Raw genomic sequence first — 24,947 nt, 5'->3', positions numbered from 1 at the left:
CTAAAAAGCCAAGGTCAGAGCAGAATTTTGTTCATTCCCCCTACCAGAAAGTTCTTCAGCAGGATGTTCCTTTTTGGTGCACAAACTGCAATTCCCAAGGCACACGTTCTCAAACCAGCACATACAGAATTTCTAGGCAATTTTCAAATTTAGCTTATGCATTCCTTTCTGAATAAATTATGTCAGACACGAAATGCCTTAGAAGGAATAGAGAAGAGGACTTTATAACTCAAAATTCACAATACAATATGTGGTATGATATCGCCCAGACCAGCTCAAGAAAAGGGCCCATGGGAACCTCACGAGGTTCAATGAGATTGACTGCTGGTGCTGCTCCTGGGCTGGGGCAGCCCCTGGATCAATCCAGGCCAGGGATGAACAGATGGAGCAGCCCTGGGGAGAAGGTCCTGGGGGCTGGTGGGGGAGAGGCTGGACATGAACCAGCCCAGAAACCCCCATGCCCTGGGCTGATCCCACAGCATGGGCAGCAGGGCAGGGGGGGATTCTGCCCCTCTGCCCCCTCAGGGGAGACCCCCCTGCAGAGCTGCCTCCAGCTCTGGGGAACAACAACACAGGGACGTGGAGCTGCTGGAGAGAGTCCAGAGGAGGCCATGGAGATGCTCCAAGGGTTGGAGCCCCTCTGCTCTGGAGCCAGGCTGGGAGAGCTGGGGGGGTTCAGCTGGAGAAGAAAAGGATCCAGGGAGACCTGAGAGCCCCTTCCAGTGCCTAAAGGGGCTCCAGGAGAGCTGGAGAGGGACTTAGGACAAGGGATGGAGGAACAAGAGGAATGGCTTCCCACTGTCAGAGGGCAGGATTAGATGGGATATTGGGAAGGAATTCCTGGCTGGGAGAGTTCTGAAGCCCTGGCAGAGGTTTCCCAGAGAAGCTGTGGCTGCTCCTGGATCCCTGGAAGTGTCCAAAGCCAGGCTGGATGGGGCTTGGAGCAACCTGGGGTAGTGGAAGGTGTCCCTGCCCATGGCAGGGGGTGGAACTGGATGACCTTGAAGGTCTCCTCCGACCCAAACCACTCTGTGATTCAATGATAAATGGATGCACCTACAAACAGACACACATACTTTCCCCAGAGAGAGAGATTTGTTGGAAATATCACCTTCTCTGCAAATAGCACTGATCTGCAGAAACACATATTTGGAAAGAGATGAAATGCTTAAAAATTTTCAGAGGCACATGGAGGTACTAGTACTTGGAAAAAAAGCAAAAATGTAGGAAAAAGATAGGATAATGTTTTTCAATACCAAGACCAAGATTAAGTTTAATTTCTATTACTAAACCTATCCTGTAATATCATAACAACATGGTACCTGAAGAATAGGTACCACAAATAAAAATGGTCTACATCCTTCACTGTAATATCAACATCCATCTCCTTTGTTGCATTTCTGTGAATTTCTCTGCTTAGATATAAACCCGCAAAATGTAGCCTGTCATAAATAAACCTCTTTCCAAAGGACAATTCATGTCTAAATAGATGAGAAATAACAATAGGTGTTTTCATCCTGAAAAACATCTGCGTCATTGAAAGAAAACATTTATCAAGAATATTAAATTTTTTGCAAAGGATGTTAATATTCAGTCAAAATCTAAAAGCAGTGAATGCTGAACAAAACAAGTGATAATGAAGCATTTCATAAGAGTGCAATTCACTATGGAAAAAGCTACAGTTAATGATCCACACAGAGGTTAACTCGGCTTTAGGAAGCCCCAGCCTGCCTTTGCCCAGTTCAGTGTAAGTGCTGTGCCAACATCCTGGGAAGTCAGCCCACAGCATTTTCTTAATTCCTGTTATTTAACATTTTTGATTTATTTTCTTTATTTCTTTCTTCTTAGGAGCTACAGCCTCTCAGCAGCACCCATGCCCTTTCCTATGTATGTCTTAGAGATAAGGCCAGGGCCTTTCATCTGCTTCATTTTCTGTGTATCTGTACTATGAACAGTAAAGTTGACCTTCCTAACATCACATCATAAATTCAGAGTGTTTGGTGATTTTCTCTCCCTTGTTCTACAGCTCATAAAAAAAAAACAAAAAAGGGGAAAAAACAACCTGTGAAACAACCCTCCATCCCTGAAGGGAATTAAAAGCTGTGTGGATGTGGCACTTGGGGACAGGGGTTAGCGGTGGCCCTGGCAGTGCTGGGGAATGGTTGGACTCAATGGTCTTAAAGAGCTTTTCCAACCTAAACGATTCCTTGAAATGCAGAGCAAAGACCTGGGAAGGTTAAAAACACAACTCCTGGGTATGCCATATACATATCAAGAACATACCACGGTCTTCAGCATGTACAGAACCCTTCCAGAAGTACCCTACAGGGAGTTTGGAAGGCTCTAAATTACTCATCGTTGCAGGAAGATGACAGTTTTGGAACAGATCATCTGGAAGGCTTTAAGGAAGCAAAAATGTTTGGAGCACTGAGTTCACCCAGCTTTTGTCTCCATCACCAGCACTGCTCTCCCAAACGACAAACACGTGCGACCCAAATCACGGCGGCTCGCAGCAGGAAAAGGCTTGTCAGCATCCTGAAGGAGCCCGGGCCTGGACCTTCCCTTCATCTTTTATAAAAATACCTTCCTTATTTAGCAAAAGTCACGTCTTACCCAAGTTTCATAATCCAACCTTGACAGAGCTGAAATGTAACCACGTTTCCTCACTCTGGTCTGCCTGCCAGTGTTTTTAATTTTATTCTCCAGCGAAAAGGGTGTTACAGACATTGCCGGTGAGATTTAGAAATGTTAAATGGGCATGAACAGCCCTTATGTAAGAGAAGGCAGGTTTTATTTTAGGTAACATTTTAAAGCTATTGTTCATTACTTTTCAGCAGGAAAAAGGTCATTATTTCCCACATAGACTGTCATCCAAAATTACCTTACCCACTACTGAACATGTCATTCTGAAGAGAGATTATTTTATTGCCTTCACACAATCACACTCAAGTCTCCGGATTGGTGGGAAAACTAATACAGATTTGATTTAATGATTCATTTCAGCATTCTTGCTGTTGTGCAATATTTTTCCATCTTAAAAACTAACATGATAGCTTTTAAGTCCCAGTCCCTCAAGCTGCACAGTAATTAAATTTACATTGTCTTCAATTTATTTGGAAATTAACCTCCTTCCCACAGAGAAAAGAGGTTGTGCTTTACCTCCCACTCAGTTTTATAATCTTATTCCCCTGTGTAATTCTTTCTGCCTCTATCAATCTAAAAATCCTCCTAAATTCCAAAACAATGCCCTCCCCAAAATGTACTTTTTAAAAGACACATTTCTGTGATGTTCCAGTTCACTCTGTTTTTCCCAAAGCAAAGACAACACTTCCAAGAACGGAATTCATGATGATAAAGCAAACACTAACAATTTATATTCTATACTGTACAAGAAGTAAATAAAACCCTCATGGGTTGGGATGTTAATTCCCCACCACCTTGGGAAACAAACACTCAACCACTGGACCAAATATAAACTGTATTTCAATAGAATATTCAGAAGAGGCTTAACAAGGCTTTCTAGACACATACAAATATATTTCTGAAATTCAATTTATCCAGTTGACTGAACCACAGAATCATAGACCATTTAGGCTGGAAAAGCCCTCCAAGGTCATTGAGTCCAATCTGTGCCCAGTGCCTCATCCCCACCTTGTCCCCCAGCCCAGAGCACTGAGTGCCACATCCAGTCCTTCCTTGGACACCTCCAGGGATGGGAATCCACCACCTCCCTGGGCAGCCCCTTCCAATGCCTGACAGTCCTTTCCAGGGAGAAATTCCTCCTGATATCCAACCCAAACATCCCCTGGCACAGCTTGAGGCTGATTCCTCTCATCCTGTCCCTTGTTCCCTGGCAGCAGAGCCCAACTCCCACCTCGCTCCCCTCTCCTGTCAGGGGGTTGCAGAGCCAGAAGGTCCCCTTTGAGCCTCCTTTTCTCCAGGCTGAGCCCCCCCAGCTCCCTCAGACGCTCCTGCTGCTCCAGCCCCTTCCCCAGCTCTGTTCCCTTCCCTGCACACGCTCCAGCCCCTCAATGTCTTTCTTCTTGTGAGGGGCCCAGAACTGAATACAGGACCTGGGACACCTCAGCAGTGCCCAGCAGAGATCACAGTGATGACCAAACCCATGCATATGAGTTTTCCCAACCTCGCTGGTGTAATCTGGATTAATGCAAGGCCAAAACTATCCTGGATAATAAAACAATTTGTAAATGTGAACAACTATACAAACATTATAAAGGCTCTCAAAGATACAATCAAGATAATCGTGGTATTCTCAAATTAAGCCAAGTTGTGACAAACTGATGCAGTTGAGGCTAGATAAATGGACAGGGAGGTGGACAGAAACCTGGCTGAACACATGGGGTCAGAGAGCTAAGACAGCAGCAAAAAGTCCAGCTGGAGCCCAACCATGAGTGGTGCATCTCATGTACTGATTCCAAAGGAGGCCACAGAGATGTGCCAAGGTCTGGAGCCCCTTTGCTCTGCAGCCAGGTTGGGACAGCTGGGGGTGTTCACTTGGAGAAGAGAAGGCTCCAGGGAGACCTGAGAGCTCCTTCCAGGGTCTAAAGGGGCTCCAAGAGAGCTGGAGAGGGACTCAGGACAAGGGATGGAGAGACAGGATAAGGGAGAATGGCTTCCCACTGTCAGAGGGCAGGGTTAGATGGGATATTGGGAAGGAATTCCTGGCTGGGAGGGTGGTCAGGTCCTGGCACAGGTTGCCCAGAGAAGCTGTGGCTGCCCTTGGATCTCTGGAAGTGTCCAAGTCCAGGTTGGATGGGGCTTGGAGCAGCCTGTGATAGTGAAAATTGTCCCTGCCCTTGGTTGGAACAAGATGGGCTTTAAAGATCACCTTCAACCATCCATCACTCTGGGACCAATGCTTTCTAACCTCTCCACTGATGACCAGCTGGTGGGGCTGACTGCAGCTGTGGCAAGTTTGCGGGTGATAAAGAACTGGGAGGAGAAGGGATGCAGCCGGGGGGATCAGGACAGGGTGGAGAAACACACCAAGAGAAACCTTGCTTAAATCAGATCCTGGATATTGAGGGTCAACCAGAAATAGCAGCTTTGCAGCAAGGTACCCAAGGCTCCCGGGGAACATGGAATTGAACACACTCCAGAAATGGAGTAAACACAGTCACGGGCACCACAGGCTGCACTAGGCAAAGCACTGCCAGCACACCAAAGGAGAGGATCCCTCCTCTCTGCTCAGCACTGGGAAGCTCCCCTGGAGCACTGGGCTCCCCAGCAGCAGAGACATGCATGTAGTGCAGCAAGTCCAGCAAACTGCCACAAAGGTGGCAAAGAGAAAGCTGAGAGACCTGTGATTAGCCCGGGGAAGAAAAGGCTCGAGGGGATCTCAGTATGCACAAATATCTGATGGGAACGTGTAGAGATGATGAAGCCAGACTCAGTGGTGCCAGAGAAAGGGCAAGAGGAAATGGGCCCAAACTGAAATACAGGAAATCGCATTTAATCATAAGAGAAGAACCACAAGTTACTCTGAGAGATTGTAGTGTCACCATCCTTGGAGATATTAAAAATCACCTGGGGAAAATGGCTCTACACGACCCTGCCCTTGGATTTGACAGTCTCCATGGGTGCTTCCCAACCTCGGGCGCTTTGGTGACTCACTGAAATCACCACGAGTATGGCTAAACACTGAGCTCAGATCAATAAACAACAAAGTGCAAGGAACACTGCCTGTTGGGAAATGAACACCAAGTCAAAGTAGAAACCTGCAGAGCTACAACTGCACTAAAAAGCACTCTAGGAAATATGGAAAATATCCTTTAGGGCAAAATTCTGCAGTAGCAAGAGGATGGCTTGCTGATTAATTACAAGGATGCAGCATCAAAAAGACCTGATTTTATTTATTAGGTTGGGGTTTTTTTATAATCACCAATTTTTAATTTCTGCTGGGTGAAGGTCACACTAAAAGAAAGGACTTGAAAATTTTGGACTGTGGTAAAAAGGAAAACATCTCTGTTTAATTCCCGTAAAACTCTTCTGCAAAACTGAGGAGCAATCACTGAATTTTCACCAGCTGGAAGTCAAAAACCCTACCACACTATTGCTGACAGATAGCTTCCCTCAGAGTTACCTTATTGTATCTCACCCATAAAACTAGACTTTTCTTGCTTATAAAATATTCTGATAAGTAAAATGGAATATAGGTGAGACGTGATGGTGCACCTCATGCACCCAAAAGCATTTGAAGTAACCAAGTGCGTGAGGCAGGAACATTAAATGGAAACTTTAAAATCTTGTTTCATTAGTTACATGCATTGAACCAGTTTTCATCCAGGCTGACGCCCCAGAAAACTCTTCCAGCATTCAGAAGAAAAGCCAAACGCTAATCACTGTCCTGGAGGTTACACCGGGGCTGCAGCATTAGTCATCTTTGGAAACCAGTTGTGGTTGTTCTTATTTTCCTCTCCCACTGCTTTTTCTGATCTGTGGCTGGTGCAGTGGGAGCATTCTCATCAATGTTTTCTCATAAATTCAGCTTACAAACACGAAAGAACAAAACCACTTAAGAATAGCTCACAGCTCTCACCCCCTACATCCTGCTGTAGAGTGGGGATCCAAAAACTCCTTACACAACTTAAATCAATCCTTCGGAGGATTGGAATAAAAAGCTGACTAATTCCTCCCCCTGCTCCTTTTTTTTTTTTCCACGTCTGAATTTCTTGGTCAAATAGGCCAAAATGTGAGAAGACACGACAGTCCTTGTAGTTGGATGTTCTCAACAGAAGCTGCAAATGAAAAGAACAGAAGAAATCGTTCTCATAGTGTTATTAATTCTGCAAATCTGGAATGGCTTGGGTCATTTAGATCAGCGCGAATGGATCTGGATGCCCATTTTCCATTTTTTAGCAGTTACACCTCCAATAAGTAGGTCAGCAATGTTCCCTGTTCCCTCCATTCAGCTCTTTTCCTCCCCGTCCTGTCCCAGCCACACAGGACCCAGAGGTTCGGGGGCTCTGCCTCCGTTGTAATGTGCTTGTGACAGCTCACTGGTGGCACCTGCCTCTTTGATGGAGAATCCCTGATTTAAATTGAACAGCTGGACAGCTGAGAGACCACCCAGAACTACTCCAGAAGGAGAACCATGAGGATGACGCCCCTAATCACTTATATCGTTAATCAAATATTAAATAAAGAAGATTTTATTTTTCTGCTAAAAGAAACCCAAACAAACCAACTTTTCCATACTTGTGCTAACCAGAGCTGCAGTTAACAGGAGAATGGAAACTCTCAGGTATTTCCACTGAGCAGTTCTGCCCTGTGGCTCCTGTGCAGAATATCTCTGCAGCAGATATCACAACATCTGTTTTGAGACAGTCTGGGCTTACTGAGAAAAAAAACCCTTAGATTTTACTATATAAGGTTTATCTCCCAGACTCATCACTTTTAAACTAACATACCAGCCCCAAATCAGCAGACCACTCAGCCATACATCTTACACACATCTCACTAATCAAATTACATTTCAAGTGAAAGCCACCTACAAAGCTACAAGTATGTTGTGAGGTTTTCTCTTTCATTTTCAACTGCACTCTTGATTCTTGGGTTTATTGACTAAAAATTACTGCTGCACTAAAATTCCATATATTTTATGAAGTGGGACATTTTCCATCCAACTGTAAAATCCTAAAACCTTAAAACTCTTTTCTTTTACATTAACAAAACAAATTCCTTGCCGCCTCTGTTCTTCAGACTCCTTTACCAAAATTTAAAAGTTCATTCATCATCACTGTTCATATGCATGATTTGAATCCCTTAATCACCTACATCCCTGTCTCCAAGAGACACCTGCAAAGGTTTTTGCTCCACTGTTCTTACAGTGTACTTGTGAATCATTTGTTAGTCAAGGTTGGCAAAGTTCTTCGAAACGTTTTAGTACTGAAGGCACTGCCCAGTGCCAGGTAGACACCGAGATCTCTCTCAAGAGACCCATGTATATGGATTAAACATTTAGTTCTCAATTGATATCAAGATGTAGACACCCCTCACCATTTAGAAGGAGAGAAAATAGCATATATTTTGATGCTTCAGGCATTCTGGTTGGAACATCTTAATCAAAATTATCAATTGTGATAATTCTAGCCGCAGTCAATGCTTTCCACTAGTTCCATCCCAACAAAAGGAGCACTGGAATCACAGCTACAGTCATGAGAGCTCATGATGAAGAGGGCTTCTGCATAAGCCAAAATGTAGCTTTGGTGAGAATCCGTGCTCTAATGCGACAAATGGGAAGACATTTTGAATCAGTAACATATGTCTGTTATTCTCTTAGGGAATAATTTTCTATATTTAGACAATAATTACACACTTCACGAAGTTGCCTTCCCTAGTCAAAGTTCGTGCAATGCTGTTTGGAAAACCAAAACAGACACCAGTGCATCACCTGGATGGACAAAGCAAAGGACACCCGCAGGCACTCCATGCTGCCAGTGACAGAGATTTAAGGAAGCTGCTGGAGAGGTGACATCCTGCCCCCGAGGAAAGTCAGCAGATACTACAGACTCGCTGCACCTCAGCAAGGCTATTTGGTCACAGCAGAACAGTGGCTTAGGTGAGCATAAATCCTTTCTCCTTCCAGTTACAAACTATTACACTACGTTCAGTCTGATGTGCACTGCTTTACTAGTGTTCTCCTGAACTCTTCAGGCAGGCTATAGAATTTTCCTCTTTTTAGTCCCAAAACAATAGCTTATTTACATACTTATAAAAGAATAAGGCACCCTCCCCAACGCTGATTAATCGCCAAACATTACGTAGGAACGCAAAACCCCCGGCCTCTGAACATCCTGCTACAATGGAAATGTGTGAAAGTAATTTTGTTCCAACTTGATCTCATGGGAATGTGGGCTCATAAGCATCCAATTAAAAATAATTCTGACCGACCGAGATGTGTTTTAGCTTCACATGCTCGTGTGGTAGAACACATCTAGCCTCATGCCTGTGATGAATTTTTACCAGAGTGGGAGAAACAAAGGTTATCACATAAAAAGAATATCACTCTTGCAGTTTTTCCCCTTTAAATTTCGCTTTTTGTGCATGAGAATGTAGGGTTTTGGCAATCTGTGCTGTTTTGTACTGTTCAGGTCAGATCACCTGGGGAACCTGAGAAGATAACACTTGTAATGGGAAAACTGCAAATCAAAATGCAGCCCCTTAAAGAAATCTGTAAGGCAAACAAACCAACAAAATCTTGCACGGCAATCTGCCTATAACTTCCATTTTTCATGCCAAAAGAAGCCACTTTGATCAGCTTGTCTGACACAAGCCATAGGAATTCCCTCAGCTACTTCCTCCTTCGAGTCCAATAGCTTTGGCTGGACCTGGACATATCTTTTAGGAAAACTTCCAATCTCATTTAAAAATTCCAGTTTTGGGAAATCCAGAGCCTTTGTTAAACTATTCCAGTGACTCATTCACCATGTAAAAAAAAGATGGATCAATCTCAGCTGGGTTTGCTTCAATTACCAGATACTGGAGTGCATTATATTTTGCATAGAATCATAGAATGTCCCGAGGTGGAAAGGACCCTCAGGGATCATCCAGTCCAGCTCCTGGCCCTGCACAGGACACCCCAACAATCCCACCCTGTCCCTGAGATCACTGTCCAAACCCTCCTGGAGCTCTGACAGCTTTGGTGCTGTGCCCACTGCCCCTGGGGAGCCTGTTCAGTGCCCAACCACCCTCTGGGGGAAGAATCTCTTTCTAATATCCAACCTAAACCTCCCCTGATACATCTTAATAAAAAGAGCCCCTTGCTGAAGGATTTACCCTTAAACTTCCAAATAATTTAAGAGTAAACTCATAAAAATGCCACAGAGCACTTCTGAGTTCTTTTGAAGCCAATCTGGACCTCTCACCTCATGGGATGACCTACACACATGAAATTCTACCAGCTTTATGAAAATACACCTTGCTTGCATCAAGCTTGGACAGTTACATTTTGATATCAGCAATCTCTCCCCTTCACTGATCACCTTCCTCCCCAAAAACTATCCTTGGTACTTTATTTTAAATAGGGCAGGAGTTAATGAACCAAAGCAGTGGGTTTCCACGAGACATGCACACACTTGATAAGCATCCAGTTAAACCGCATTTGAGACTTGCAAGCCAGACAATTCTTCACCCACTGAATACCCACAGCATTGATTTTATATCTCACTGGTTTCTTAATCATTATGCTGTGCAGTACGAAGATAAATAATCTGTAATAGAATTATTTATAAACAATTCAGCTCTGCCAAGTCACTCAATGTTGAGTGTAAAGTGATCCTTCCATAATAAACAACTCCAATCCTTCAATAAAATTATCAGCAGCTGACTAAAAATCACAATCTAAAAGCCATAAAATATTAAATTATGTTCATTCAACAGATCTCTGACCATTTTTTTTAATTCTATTTATTTTCCCCCAAAGGAAAATCTTGTTCCACATCATCACAGCAGCCAAAGAAAAAGCCTCATCTCCTGACCTGTGCTTCCAGCTCAGGAACTCAGAAACTGAGTTTCCATAAAAATTTGCAGGCTGCTCTACAGAAATCTCAGCATATGGGTATTTACAAACCAGCCTGCATCCTTGAAGAAATACTAATGCAGCTTGATTGTCTCTTTTTTCCCCCCTTGTCAATTTTCACTTATTCTTACTTCCACTTACTTCTTAAGTGACTTAATTAAATTCTGTCAGCTGTTCTATGGTCTACCTAAGACTGAACTTTAAAATACACGTTCCATAACCACTGAAATCAATGACTATTACAACAAGTCACAGCATTGGGTTGGCATTGAAAACAAAACGTAAAACTGTGAATATTAAACCCAGTTGGGAAAAGACCACCTTTGAGTCTTTAGGTTAAGCACCAGTAATGGCAGCAGTAGGAATTTGTCGGTGGCACAGGTTATCCCAATAGGACAAGTAAATTTGCTCATTGTCAAAAAACTGTACAATGTCCAACTCTGACATTAAAGGGTGCAGGAATGATGCCATATGTCTCAAAAACAAGAAAAATTTCACATATCACTCTATGATAATGCAATGATACTGCAATCCCTGACTGGGTACCAATCCTCTTCCCATCAGCCTTCCAGCTTGGCAGGATGCTGAGCAGAGATCACTGAATACTGCTTGTGGGGTTAAAAACACCCACAGATCATTTGTCAGACACCAGTTTTGGAGGCAAAGTGCAGAATCTTACTAAAATACTCCGCAGAAAAAATGTTTTTAGTCAGCACAGTCAAAAAGAGAAACAAGTCTGTTTATTCCTTAAAAGCGCTGAAATCTACCAAGTTTTTAGATCTTTTTATTGGAGAAATACTGGGGGGGGGGGGGGGGGAGAAATATTTTAAACTAAGTTGTCTGACATTCCAAAACTAGTTTTCTTTAGTAAGAGATGAAGTGAAGCTGTTTCTTGCCTGTGACAGATCCAGATTCTGCCATTTTCATTATTCTACTTCTTTTCCTGTGACGTAAGTGGGGCTATTCATAAAACTTCTGACAGGTTAAGCTCACAATGAAGTAAGGATCAGTATTTTTCCCATCCCTGGAAGTGTTCCAGACCAGGCTGGATTGGGCTTGGAGCAACCTGGTCTAGTGGAAGGTGTCCCTGCCCATGGCAGGGGGTGGAACTGGATGAGCTCTAAGGTCCCTTCCAATCCAAACAATTTGATGACTCTAAGCCAGGCTGATGTACTGACTATTTCACTTGCGCTAACTCAGATTTTTATACTAACTGCCTAAAAACTGAATGTAAACAAACACTCAAGATGATCTACAGAATCAGAGAAAAAGAATTCACATCTGTCAAAACCCATTTGAAAGAATATTAATTGATGTACATCTCTATTTCCATTAATTCACACAAAAATCATTTAAGGTTCAATAATAAATGTATTTGCCTTACACTTTTCCCCACCTTTCCTTCACAGACTAAAGCCAAAGAAAACACATCAGAATTGCAAATGTTTTATCTGTTTTTGAGGAGGATACCCTGACACCTTTCCTGTTTGTACTCAAGGACAGGCCAGAAACCCACACCAGGACAAAGGACTGGGATACAGGCCCTCCCTATGCCCCAGCACAGCTCACACTCCAAGGAAAAAGGAGCTGGCAGCTGGAGAATGAGTTCAAGTTGGCTTTAAGCAGCACTTCAGCATCACTTTGCAGCACCAGAACCATTTCTAGCAATTAGCAGTATTTCTTAGAGCTAACCTCCAAGGCCCTGATCCCGCAAAGGCTGCACATTCTTAAATTAGTGTAATTGCATAATTCTCTTGACTCTGATGGCATTGGAGGAGGATGGCTGCAAAGCTTATCCTCTATACGCTTGAGACAATATGCCAGAACATTTCTGAAAGGGAGTATTAAAATCTTATTAGATACATTTTGCTGTTTAAACAAACCTAGCATTAAGCAATAAAAGATATGCAAAATAGGTAAACTGTGTGCCAGCTTGACATTGTATTTGTTGGTCTTTTTTCTCTGGGGGAAAAAAAAAAACTTAATTCAAATTAGTCCATAATAATTTTTACCTCTACTACATTAAGAATATGTTTACTCAATTTACAAGGCTCAGCAAAACCATATTTCCTTTCACACACAATGTCAAGCTTGCTATGAAAATAAAACTGTCCTTAATTTGTTTAGCGTCCCAGAACTAATCATTTCTTGTTAGCTGCCTCTCTACTAGCACATGCACTAAGACAGTTCATCTTCAAAAGCAATTTTCCTGAGCTTGACTGCAAGCCAAAGAGTTTTAAAACAAAAAAGGGAACACACACGAGCATTAAAACATCACACGATGAACATGCAATGCAAAAGGAAACCACAACGGTAAGAGTGGGAGAACATATTTCACATGACGAAGCACAGTTATTGCAGTAATCAATATATAGCACAGCCCCAGCAGAATTATTACACGTTTGAAATGACAGATTACAATCCCAGGCTCACTATTTGTGCAACCTAATGCAGTGCATAATAAAACAGGTATTGTATCTTCTATGATTGTAGAATTTGGAAAAGAAATCGAAGTGACACTGGCACTAAATCCCAGTTAAAGCTGCCTGGAGAATTGCTGTTGTGGGCCTACTCCCCGTGGGATAGCAAAACATGTACTATTTTCCTTTCCCTATCCCCCACTTTACCCATAGCTGTTCAGGAAGTGTGGGATGTGGTGTGCCTATGGCTGCGACACATCACAGCCACTATCTTACACACACCCACGGAAGCTTGAAAAACTTAGAATAACAGATTGGTTTAGGCTGGAAGGGGCCTTAAAGCTCATCCAGTTCCACACTCTGCCATGGGCAGGGACACCTTCCACTAGACATGGTTGCTTCAAGCCACATCCAACATGGACTTAAAGACTTCCAGGGATCCAGGAGCAGACACAGCTTCTCTGGGAAACCTGGGCCAGGGCCTCACCATCCTCACAGACAGCAATTCCTTCCCAATATCCCATCTAACCCTGCCCTCTAGCAGCAAGAAGCCACTCCCCCTCATCCTGACCCTCCATCCCTTGTCCCCAGTCCCTCTCCAGCTCTCCTGGAGCCCTTTTAGGCCCTGGAAGGGGCTCTCAGGTTTCCCTGGAGCCTTCTGTTCTCCAGGTGAACCCCCCCAGCTCTCCCAGCCTGGCTCCAGAGCAGAGGGGCTCCAGCCCTCGGAGCATCTCCATGGCCTCCTCTGGACTCTCTCCAGCAGCTCCACGTCCCTGTTGTTCCCCAGGGCTGGAGGCAGCTCTGCAGGGGGATCTCACCTGAGGGGCAGAGGGTCAGAGTCCTCCCCTTCCCCACTGCCCACGTTGCTTTTGAATATGTTTCATTCAAAAATAAATATATTTGCACACAAAATGTTTCAAAATAGTAATAAAAACCTTAATTCTATGGGATGTACAAAGACAGGCAACACCATCTGGGGGTATCAGTTAATTATCCTCTGCCTTTAGTAATTTATAAATTCCATCTCTTCTCTAACCAGGCTGTGCAGTATGTAATACAGAAGGGGTGCATGGATTCATACAAAAAACTTTTGGAGACTCAGTTATGCTGCTGCATTTGACGCTTACACACCCAGGCAGGCAGGTTTCCTGTGAATCCACTTTTCTAATCATACAGTACCAGAACAACAGAGATTTAGCCATTAAAAGACGCTACCTCTATATTTCTACAGCAGCAATTTCTATTCCAAATCCTCTATTCTCCTCCTGCCTCGGAAAAGGACAACCTGCAATGAAAATCTGTGATTTTACAATCTCCCAGACTGATGTATTCTAATGTACCTCAACTGATGCATAAGTCCCATTTCTGAAAGTGATACCAGTAAACTATTTTTCCATCAGTTTCAGTTCGGGGAATAACTAGATGAACTTTTCGCTCTAAAAACTTCACAAGCTTGTTACATGAGAGAGCATATAGTGCTATCAGTTCTTATTTTCACACATAAAACACCTGAAAGATGCAATATGCATGGAACAGCACTTAGTCTCCCAAGGATGATTCTGTCATCTTAACCTTGTAGTGTTGTCGCTGTACGGAATTACCAAAATTTCACGGAAACAAGCTGGGAGAATTGTGCTATTTCTTTTATGTTTTCAGGACATCATTCCTACATGTAAAACATTACATCTTAAACGAGATTCTGCCGTGGACTCCCCTCGTTATTAGTATTCATTTTTAAATAAGCCTTTGAAATCTTAGGCTTTTGACTACTTTAATACCATATTCCTGTTCCAAATTAATCCGGAGAATGCCCCTGGGACAGCTAGATTTTCATCTCCTGTTGAGATCCTTCAGTGTAACTCTCCATCATTATGTACTACTATAAAATTTTTTCTTCTGTACAAAAAAGAGCTATTTCAGCTTGCATGCCCTATTTTCTTCCCTTGACAATCAAGCTGGTTTTACTTATGTTTACTGTGTGGTCTCTTGCTATTGTATGCTTTCTTAGCTGGGAAGCTGCATTTCCACCCTGGATGCTTTCCATGTTCTGATCAATTTTGTCACGCAATTTTTTCCTTGTTTTCCTAAAGCTTCTAGGATCATGGTTAACGTATTCAATTATCCGCAGCATCAACAGTGAAATAGTAAAACTTAAATTTTTACTTGGAGTAAAGAGCTTAGAGAAATCTTTTGGTATTTCAAGCAGAACTTATTTTTAAACTCACCCCCTTTACAGTTTCTTTATAGTTTTTGTAGAATAACTATAATTCTACACCATGAACAAGAACTATATATTGTCATTTTGAGCTGATGGATTCTCATCATTCTTATTCCATACAATCAAAACTGATCAGCCATATCAAAAAAGACAGATCTTTCTTAACTGTCAGTCTCTTCTCCCAAATAACTAGTGACAGAACAAGAAGAAATGGACTCAAGTTGTCCCAGGTGAGGTTTAGGTTCTATACTGGAAAAAACTTCTTCACTGTGTTGTCCATCCCTGGCACAGCTGCCCAGGGCAGTGGGGGAGTCCCTGTCCCTGGAGGGATTTAAAAGCTGTGTGGATGTGGCACTTGGGTCATGGGGTAGTGCTGGGGAATGGTTGGACTTGATGATCTTGGAAGGCTTCTCCAACATAAATGATCCTATGATTAACTGTCATGAAAATTTACCGAACTTGAGGGAAAAGCTCAATGATTTCCATTCTTGAAAAGCAATTTGTATAGACAATATTACCAAAACAGTGGGTGTCAAGGAAGTGTTAGACAACTTATATCTCTGCACTAATTCCAAACAAACTATGCAACTGTATGAAAGGTTTGTGAATTACAGCTCATGATTCTTATGTCATAGCTTTGGAAAAGGACTAAAATGTTTCAACATAAAAAGCATTTAAAACTTCCAAAGGCCACAGAATTTGTATTCTAAAGTTAAAAAGACAAAACCAAACCATTACTAGACTCCCATTTCTACCACACTTTTTAGGATACACATCAAGGATGCCATCAAGACACAAACCATCCCCTTAGAAATTAAAATTATTCATCAGTTAACTGAAAACATGCACAGATCAGGCACAGGGCATGCAGCATGCAGTAAATGGAGAGCAGAGGTTAATAACCTGGAAGCATAGGATCTGAGAATGTGAGAACAAGTTAAAGACAAGAGTTCCTCTCCATTGTCACTGAGGGTCGAGAAGCAATGCTGCAGCGTAGAGCAGTGGGAGTGGGGGAAATACAGTTTGTCCAAGACATACACATATCTCCGCAAGTGGCGGCAGGTATAACTGAAAGACAAGGGCAGAGGGAGACAAAACAGAAAAAAGAGGTATTTTCCTTTAAGAAAGCTAAGTCATGGTTTAACATCCTTGGTTTTTGTGCCAAGAGTCAATGGAAGATGCCAAGAAAGCAATGGGGAGGTTTGACATAAAACAACAGTTTCGAGAGACGGAGGGATCCCTTCCCCTGCGCCCACAACGCTGGTTCTGTCACTACTGCAAGGGGAACCTGCCAGGTCTCAGGCACTGGAGACACAAGAATTTGGGCCTTTTTTGGGTGTGTCCCACGCTTCTTTTTTTTTTTTTTTTTTGGAGACGATACTATCTCAAGGAAAGTCTTATGCCTCTCTGCACCTGCCCTAAAATTGTAAGTGCAGAGGACTGGCCCTGGTTTACAAAGTTTACTTTTTTAAAAAATCGGAGAGTATTCACAATATTTAACTTATTTTCATGAAAACTGACACCTGACTCAAGGGAAAAAGTTCCCACAGAATTATTGATCAATGTGAACTGGCCTTACAGCCTGGGATTCCAGTGGTAGAGTACTCACTCCTGTATTTAATTCTAGTTCCTCAAACACAGCGCTTTATCATAATCAAGTTACACAATTAAGACCTCGTCAGCTTTTCCACGAAAAACTACAATCACTTCCATGAAGTAACTATAGAGCAAGCAATAGAACACTTAATATTCACATTAAGCAACTCTGAATGCTCTTGAATAATAGATATATAGCCTATGCCTACATACAGGACATCCTCCCACTCGTAATGGAAAGGAAAATAAATTCATTAGAGCAGTTCACCTGCAACAAACTGCCTCACTGGTAAACTCTGAAGCACGTACAAAATAAAACCTCAACCATCTTATGTTATAGGGTTTGCACAGAAAATGCTTCACTGCATAATGGTGCTCAGCCCAGAGCATGGCAAGTGTGATGATGTGATGTGATGATGTGACTCAGTGATCTTAAAGCTGGACCTGGTAATCCTGGAAGTCCTTTCCAACCTAAATGATTCCATGATTATAAGTCCTCCAGCAAGCCTTAACTAGCCTAAGGTATTGTGAGATAAAAAAGTCAGTTCATGATGGTCCTACTAAGCTATCCCCACTGGAACCTGGTATCTCTCCAGGAGAAACGTACCCCCGGAGTGCTAAACTGGAAAAGCTTCCAGTGAAGATTTACAAAATTAAGTCTCCTTTGATGACTTTGGCAATAATCAACAAACACATGAACTCTAGGCTACAACACCCCCACCAAATCAATGGCTTCATAGGTGAAAACTTGGCCAGGGGGTTTTGTACCCAACCACCTGCATTTCACAGGCTGGTATCTCTCTACAATCCCTGTTGGACATAGTCAAGTGTCGTTAAAGCACAAAAGGTACAAAGGTACAAAATTATTTGTGTACCTTGGGCAAAGAATAGGACAGAAAAGAGTGCCACCAGCAGCTGACCCCTGGGTATAACCAGCGGGGCTCTAAGCCCAAGACTTTATCAAACCCAACAGCTCCCATTGCTTTGCTTTAAACAACATTTGCAACCCGGTTAGATCAGTCACCTACCTTTGCTCTGGAAGTTGAGAAACACACAGTCCCTTTCGGCACTTCATTTGCAGATATAATAATTTTCAGGTGAGGAAGTAGCTGCAAGGAGGCAATATCCTAAGCTTTCATGCCTTTTTTTTTCCTGACCACAGCTTGTTTTGAGCAACACAGAGTATTCTCTATGCTCCACAGGCCAGGGATAGAGAAGATAAAGAATTTACAGGATCCCACACTGAGGAAAACCCTCAACCCACAGGCCTGCCCTTCCAGATACGCACAGAGGCCACAGACCTTTTTTTCTAAACCAAATTAAAGAGTATATTTTAGAATGACGACGTTTAGAAGATCTAAATGCTCGTAAGTCCACTGTTCCCATTTAGTATATTTTACCAGCCTTGTTACCAGAACACTGTACCTTATGTCAAGCCTCTATAGGTCTCACTCCGGCCATTCAATCTGGTGAGACTAGTCAAGAAATTGAAAGGACCTTCAGCTGCAGAATCACAGAATTGTTTGGGTTGGAAAGGATCTTCAAGACCATCTGCTTCCACCCCACTGCCATGGGCAGGGACACCTTCCACTAGACATGGTTGCTCCAAGCCACATCCAACCTGGCCTTGGACACTTCCAGGGATCCAGGGGCAGCCACAGTTTCTCTGGGAAATCTGTGCCAGGGCCTCACCACCCTCACAGACACTGATTCCTTCCCAATATCCCATCTAACCCTGCCCTCTGCCAGTGGGAAGCCATTCCCCCTTGTCCTGTCCCTCCATCCTTTGTCTCAAGTCCCTCTCCAGCTCTCCTGGAGCCCCTTCAGGCACTGGAAGAGGCTCCCAAGTCTCCCTGGAGCCTTCTTTTCTCCAGGTGAACACCCCCAGCTCTCCCAGCCTGGCTCCATAAGGGAAGTGATATCACTTTATCTTTGACTCCTGCCAACGTTCTCCATGGACAGGAACAACAAGACACTCAGTCACAAACATCACATTTAGGCTTAACTGATCAACTGGATGAGACCACAGCATGTGGTAACGAAGAGGAGAAATTTATTAGGCTGTTCCCATTTTCAAAGCTGAACTTGTTTACTGAAAAGTCTGATTTTAAACCCATACCAAGAGCAATGCAATCCCACAAACCTGTGGTTTTTTAACAGTCCCTTTGACCACCAGAGCTTGCATCACATTGAAGATTTAGCATCTCCATCATTAAATCCTCCAAGGTAAACCTGAATAAAATCAAGGCTTAGTTCCTTTAAGAGCACGTACATTAAGAAAAGTTGACACTGAATTTTCACTGACTAATCATGTGTTTGAAACTGGCTTACTCGATCCACCAGAAATCAGATGTCCAGCTACAGCTACAGCTACATGTTACTGACATTTTTGTTTTCTTTATGTTCCATGGGGCACATTTCTTTTATTTTGCAGCAAAAGGCAACCTTCAACTACAATATAGTACTGACACAATTTGAAAAAGCACTACTGCAGAAAATAAAGGCCATTATATTTGATTTATGGTGTTTGTGTGCATGTGTATTATTCACATATTCTGTTTATTTGGAGGACAAAACTGTAGCTTACACCGTACTAAAATCCCACTCCAAATGATTGTAATCCCCTCTTATAAAGAGCCATCTGATCAACATTCTGAGTTCTGATAACACAGTAGGACAGTGCCAACTTCTAATAGCTAAAAAGTAAAGTGTCCTATAACATAACTATATGTTTATGAATATGTATATGAACATGTTTCCTTTCCTGATCCTGGCACTGTCTAATCTTGCCCAGCAGCTGGTATAAGTTGAGAAGGCAGGGAGGAAGCTGCATTATTGGCTGGCAAATAAGATCCAAAAAAAAAACCCCCCCCAAAAAAAAAAAAAACAAAAATCCCAATAGGAAAAAAAGAAAGGAAAAAACCCCCCAAACTAACCACATCAGTCAGCTATCTACCTTCTAGAAAAATGGAAAAAAAAAAAAAAAAAGGTCAATTTGCTCAAGTGGATAATTGCTCCTGCTTGTAGCTCTCTCCAGCTTCTGGAGCTGTCCTTCCCTCTTCCACCCTGCCAGGATAGCCTGTTCTCATCAATATTCTGAGAGGTGAACACCTTCATCTGACTGCTGTGAGAATACTCTCACCTGCTTACCCCAATCTCCTCCAATCCTGGAGGCTCTGGTCCTCCTTGAGAGCTTTTCAGATTTGTCTGAACCAGCAGCAGTTAAAATGAAGGCTTGAGACCCTCCCTGCACACACTCTTCTCTGCCTTACACCCAGGCACATGTAGGGGAAACGTGATTTTTATATACATATAAAAATTAACCCAATACATCTATATTTATTTGTAATTTGATGCAGGTTTGATGAAAAGTCTTCTTTCCACAGAGTTTGGCCAACCCCAATCAATAAAGATATTCTGATGACAGCAGTTAAACAAGGACATTACAGACACACTTCAAAATCAATGGGAGTGTCATGTGGACAGCTAGAGGGAAGGTGGAGGTTCCCATGTGAATAGAAGAGAGTATTTTCAATAGAAAGGGACTTAAAATGACTATCTAGTCCAATTGCCTGAGCAATTCAGGGCTGACCAAGTTAAAGCATGTTACAGCAGTGGCACAGGTTTCCCAGAGAAGCTGTGGCTGCCCCTGGATCCCTGCAAGTGTTGAAAGCCAGGTTGGACGGGGCTTGCAGCAGCCTGGTCTGGTGGAAGGTGGCCCAGCCCATGGCAGGGGGTGGAATGAGATGGGCTTTAAGATCCCTTTGAAACCAAGCCATTCTATGGTTCTGTGATTGATGACCTCTCTAAGAAGTCTGTTCCAGGGTTTGACCACTCTCCTGGTAAAGAAATGCCTCCTAATGTCCAGCCTGAACCACCCCTGTTCAGTTTTGAACCATTCTCACACATCCTGTAAGTAGATCCTGAGGAAGCTGCAGGGAGTAAGTCGTCCCTCAGCCTCCTCCACTCCAAATTAGAGAAGCCCAGGCTCCTCAGCCACTCCTCACAGGACGTGCCTCCCAGCCTTTCCTCCAGCTTTGTTGCCGCCCTCTGGATGCACCCAAAGACCTTGACATCCTTCTCAAACGGTGTGTCCAGAACTGCACATGGTGCCCGAGGTGAGGCGGCACCAACACTGAATAAACTGGGACAATCCCCTCCCTTGGCCCACTGGTTTTGCTGTGTTTGGGGTGCCCCAGGATGTGGTTTTCCTCCTGGGCTGTCTTGGGTTCCTGCAGTTTTACTGAGCCTCCCTGATCATCTGAAAGCCCTCCAAGGATCTTGTGTGAAACACACAGATTATCAAAACCAGCAAACAAATGAGACTTTCCCCGAAGATTCTTCCAAACCTGCTGTTTCTCTGAAAAAAACTCAACATCCTAAATGGTCACTGCAATTGTTTTGGTTTAGGTGATCATATCACTTCCAATTTTTAACTCAAACTCGAAATTAATTCAAGAAGTGTACACAAGACTACAGCCACAGACTAAACACCTAGCAAAAACAAGAGTTTGAAAATAAGAAGTGCTGAAATTCATTATATGTTTACATTTATTTTTTCATTCAAAATTTAAGACTTGAAGAAGACAACGGCACTAAGCAAAACATTCAAAGCCATTTACATCCTTATTTGTTTAAACTAGAAATCTGATATTTTCTCTAGTGAAGTCAACTGCAATTTTAAAATAAATATATCAAAGGCAAAAATGTAAACAGCACCAAGCCAACATCTTAACAACACAGAAATGAAGCAAATTGGGCAGGGTATAGAAAAGTGGTATAAACCCAGTATTCACTAACCCCTCTATAAATACAACCTAGGTTGAAACATCATATACAGAATTCAAAAGAAAAATTCCCAATGCTAATGTTTAAGTAATTGTAATTCATAATCTTCCCCTTGGCGCATGCCAGATTTTATGAGGGCTATAAATCTTTAACGTTATTGAGAAAAAGAAAGGTCTTGAAGACATACATGCCATGTGTATTAGCTCAGAGAAACTAGATTAATCTGCAGCAATAAAAAAAAAAAAAAAAAAAAAAAAAAAAAAAAAAAAAAAAAGCCAATTCTGCTAAGCCTGATTAAATATTTAGGTCATATCATTTCTGCGGCAGAATTTGAAAAATGCACAGCAAATAACATCTTCGGCCGAGTCTGAAGACTTAATCACTGTGTTTTCAAAAGGTAGTTATGTTACAACATGACTCTATGGGAAAGCGAATATGAAAGTCTTTAAAAGAAAAATAAATGAAAGTATAAGCTAATTAAACTAGTATGCACTAGTCCACACACCGAACTATCTCTGTACACGTGGGCAGAATGTCATGACGCGCAATGAACATTCCACTATTGTTCATGTTTGATAACCTGTGCTCTAGGAAGTCCTATTAGTCACTGCTCTTCTGTTCCCAAAGACAAAGCCAACTGAAACACATTCTGTACTAAAATACTACGCAGATGATAACAACTTACTAGATCATCCACTCCATGAGAACTGCTGATTTATTTGCTGCCTAAAATATCACCTATTGATGTTATTTCATATGGTATAAACAGCTGAAAAGCAAACCATCTATCTGCCTATCTCAAGGCCAGTCTGCATGGGGTTTGGAGCAACCAGGTCTTGTGGAAGGTGTCCCTGCCCATGGCAGGGGGCTGGAACAAGATGATTTTTAAGATCCCTTCCAACCCAAACCATTCCAGGATTCTGTGATATTGCTAACAGTAAAATACATCATATACATCATGCAAAATTAGAATTTTGGATTACACTTTTCATTTTTGTTTATTATACTGCCACTGAGGATGAACTGTGGTACTGATGAACCACAGCAGAAATACTACTGTGTATTTGGTTTTCAGTGCCAAGACTGCTATTAAAGATTGACGTGCTGTGTTCACGGAAAGGTGGTTTGGGCTACTTTAGGGTGAGTTTCTGCCACTGTGGTGTTAGCACAGTTAAGCTTCTCAAAAAATTCCTCATTTTTCATTCAGTTTTCTTAAAAATTATTATTCTTATCTTAGAGTCATAATTACAATGAAAGAGACCTTAGGAGGTTTGTAGCCCAACCTCCTGCTCAAAGCAGGGTTAAAACTGAATCCACACCTGAGCAGGGGTTTATCCAGTGGGACAGAGACTCTACAACTTCTCTGTGCTGTTGTGCCAATACTCCCCTGACAATGAAAAATTGCCTTCTTCCCTCAGGCTGGAACCTCCTGACCATTCTCACTCATCTTTCTGTCACAAACTTCCTTTTAAAGAGGCTGGCACCCTCTCCTCAGTAACCTTCTCATAGACCTGGGAATGCTGCTCACCCCTTCTCTGACCCTCCTTGCCCTCAAGCCTTTTCTCCTGCAGGCTAAACAAGGCTGGTTCTCTCAGACCACCTTCCTACACCAGCACCCAACCACCACAGAGCCCTCCACTGAACTTGCTCCAGCTAGGCAACCCCTCTCCCGTGTCTAGGGGCCCAAAACCTGGATGCGGTTTTCCCGACATCTTCCACTGCTCTTGCATTGTCATGAGTCAGCTCCCATGGGGCTCCCAGGTGCTTTTCACCAGGTCCCATGGATATGGATGTGTCAGTTCTCCAGTAATCCCTGATTTGATCCTTTTCCACTGCTGGCACTTTCCTTCTGCCTCGACCCCCACCTAACTTCCTCATCTAAGCAACATTCTCATAGCTTTCTAAAAATACTTCATCCCTGCAGGCCTTCTTTTCAGATACAAGCATCCCTAAATTTATATCTTATAGCATAGACTGATGACAGGATTGTAAATTACATTATTGCAAAACAGCAGTTTGGGGGCGAGGGGTCATTATAGGGTTAAAGGTGCCATAACAACACAGAAAAGAAAAGGATGAAAATTATTTAAATACTTAAGAAGTGATTATTTGTGATAATGTGTCACAGACATAAGTTCCCATGCCCTGAAGCAGCACTCTGTCACAGTACTGGCCAAATGTACAAAACAGGCTTATAAGAGGAGAATTATCTCTATGCATGAAAGTATTTATAGGAGGGCAAGGAAATGAAAACCAAACAAGTTCTGGAGATGTCTGATAGACTGAAAACAAAAGGAGAAATATATGAGATTCTTCTATAGAAAGGCCAAATTACTTCTGTACAGATGAAGTTCCATCAAAAAGAACAAAAGGATTTGTATATTAAAAGCAGACACAAGCAACTGATGACCCATAAGCAAAAAAAGATATGAAAGAGCTTGGAGGAAATGTCTATTCAGTTCTGATGTTTCAGACAAAGGGCGAAGGCTTTAATCACCCAGATGCACTGGTTACTTGGAAGGCACATATCCCTGGCAGCTTAAGAGATGCTACTATGGGAATGTTGTTTTGGAAACCTCCTGTGCTTTTATCCCTTGGCTAGACACTTGTGATAATTCACAGGCTCTGCACGGGATTACAGGGATGCTACGATACCCTCATTAAAGGGGACATTTACATCTCCGTCTGCCTGGGCCTGGAAAATCCTCCCTCAGGAGTAGGGAGACACTGCAAGAGAGGGCACCACGTCAGCCTCTGCCCTGCTCCCCAGCAGGGTTCACCCACCTCAGCCCCTGCAAACTGGGGTTCTTGGAGAAACACCCACTTGCGGACCCGAGCACACAATTAATGAGTTACAGAAGCATGTCTCTACACAACTTCATAGCAAATTTATCTATTCACTGCAGAACTAAGTGTATTTACTTTCCCTAAAAGCCTGTTCTTTCCTTAACTTGCTGAAGGCCATTTCCATTAAAAAGGTTGAGTCATTCAATGGTTATAAAGGCCTGGTGCACATCAAAGTTGTTAAATCCTGATTCTCCCGTGTCAGATGATTCAAAGTGCAATATTCTCCTTGCAAACTACAGTGAGAGTACAGTGTGGTGGTAAATACCTTGGTTTGAGTACTTAAGAGACTTAGAAATTTCATAAACTGTTATTTTGTATTCCTAAAAATCCATTAGAAAGCCTGTTTGAAAATCCTCACTGAAGTGTGGGGTCTGAACGAACTGAAAATTTCCATGTGTGGTGGAAAGGAAAGTTTTCAGGAGCAATTTGGAGGGCACAGACACAGGTTAGTTGAATGTTAAATTGATCTGCTCCTCTCCCTGCAGGCACTCTTACCTATTCTGGCTTCACACACTAGACATTTATAATGACATCAGTT

At 42.6% G+C, this 24,947-nt stretch overlaps 1 protein-coding gene across 3 annotated transcripts in view; it reads right to left on the bottom strand.

The window, feature by feature from the left end:
• DYM (dymeclin) overlaps positions 1-24,947 on the bottom strand; it is a 215,577-nt gene that overhangs the window by 85,610 nt on the left and 105,020 nt on the right. For 2 of the 3 annotated variants that reach the window (XM_064641807.1, XM_064641808.1), the window contains exon 14: positions 16,082-16,246. The exons of the other annotated variant lie outside the window; for it this stretch is intronic. In XM_064641807.1, the coding sequence (XP_064497877.1) occupies positions 16,082-16,246 (165 nt within the window). The remainder of the gene's footprint in view (positions 1-16,081; positions 16,247-24,947) is intronic. 3 annotated transcript variants of the gene reach the window in all.

Source organism: Pseudopipra pipra, chromosome Z (genome assembly GCF_036250125.1).
Source record: "Pseudopipra pipra isolate bDixPip1 chromosome Z, bDixPip1.hap1, whole genome shotgun sequence".
In the NCBI taxonomy this organism is placed as follows: domain Eukaryota; kingdom Metazoa; phylum Chordata; class Aves; order Passeriformes; family Pipridae; genus Pseudopipra; species Pseudopipra pipra.
Note: the sequence above shows the minus strand (reverse complement) of the source record. Positions and strands in the feature narration are given on the sequence as shown.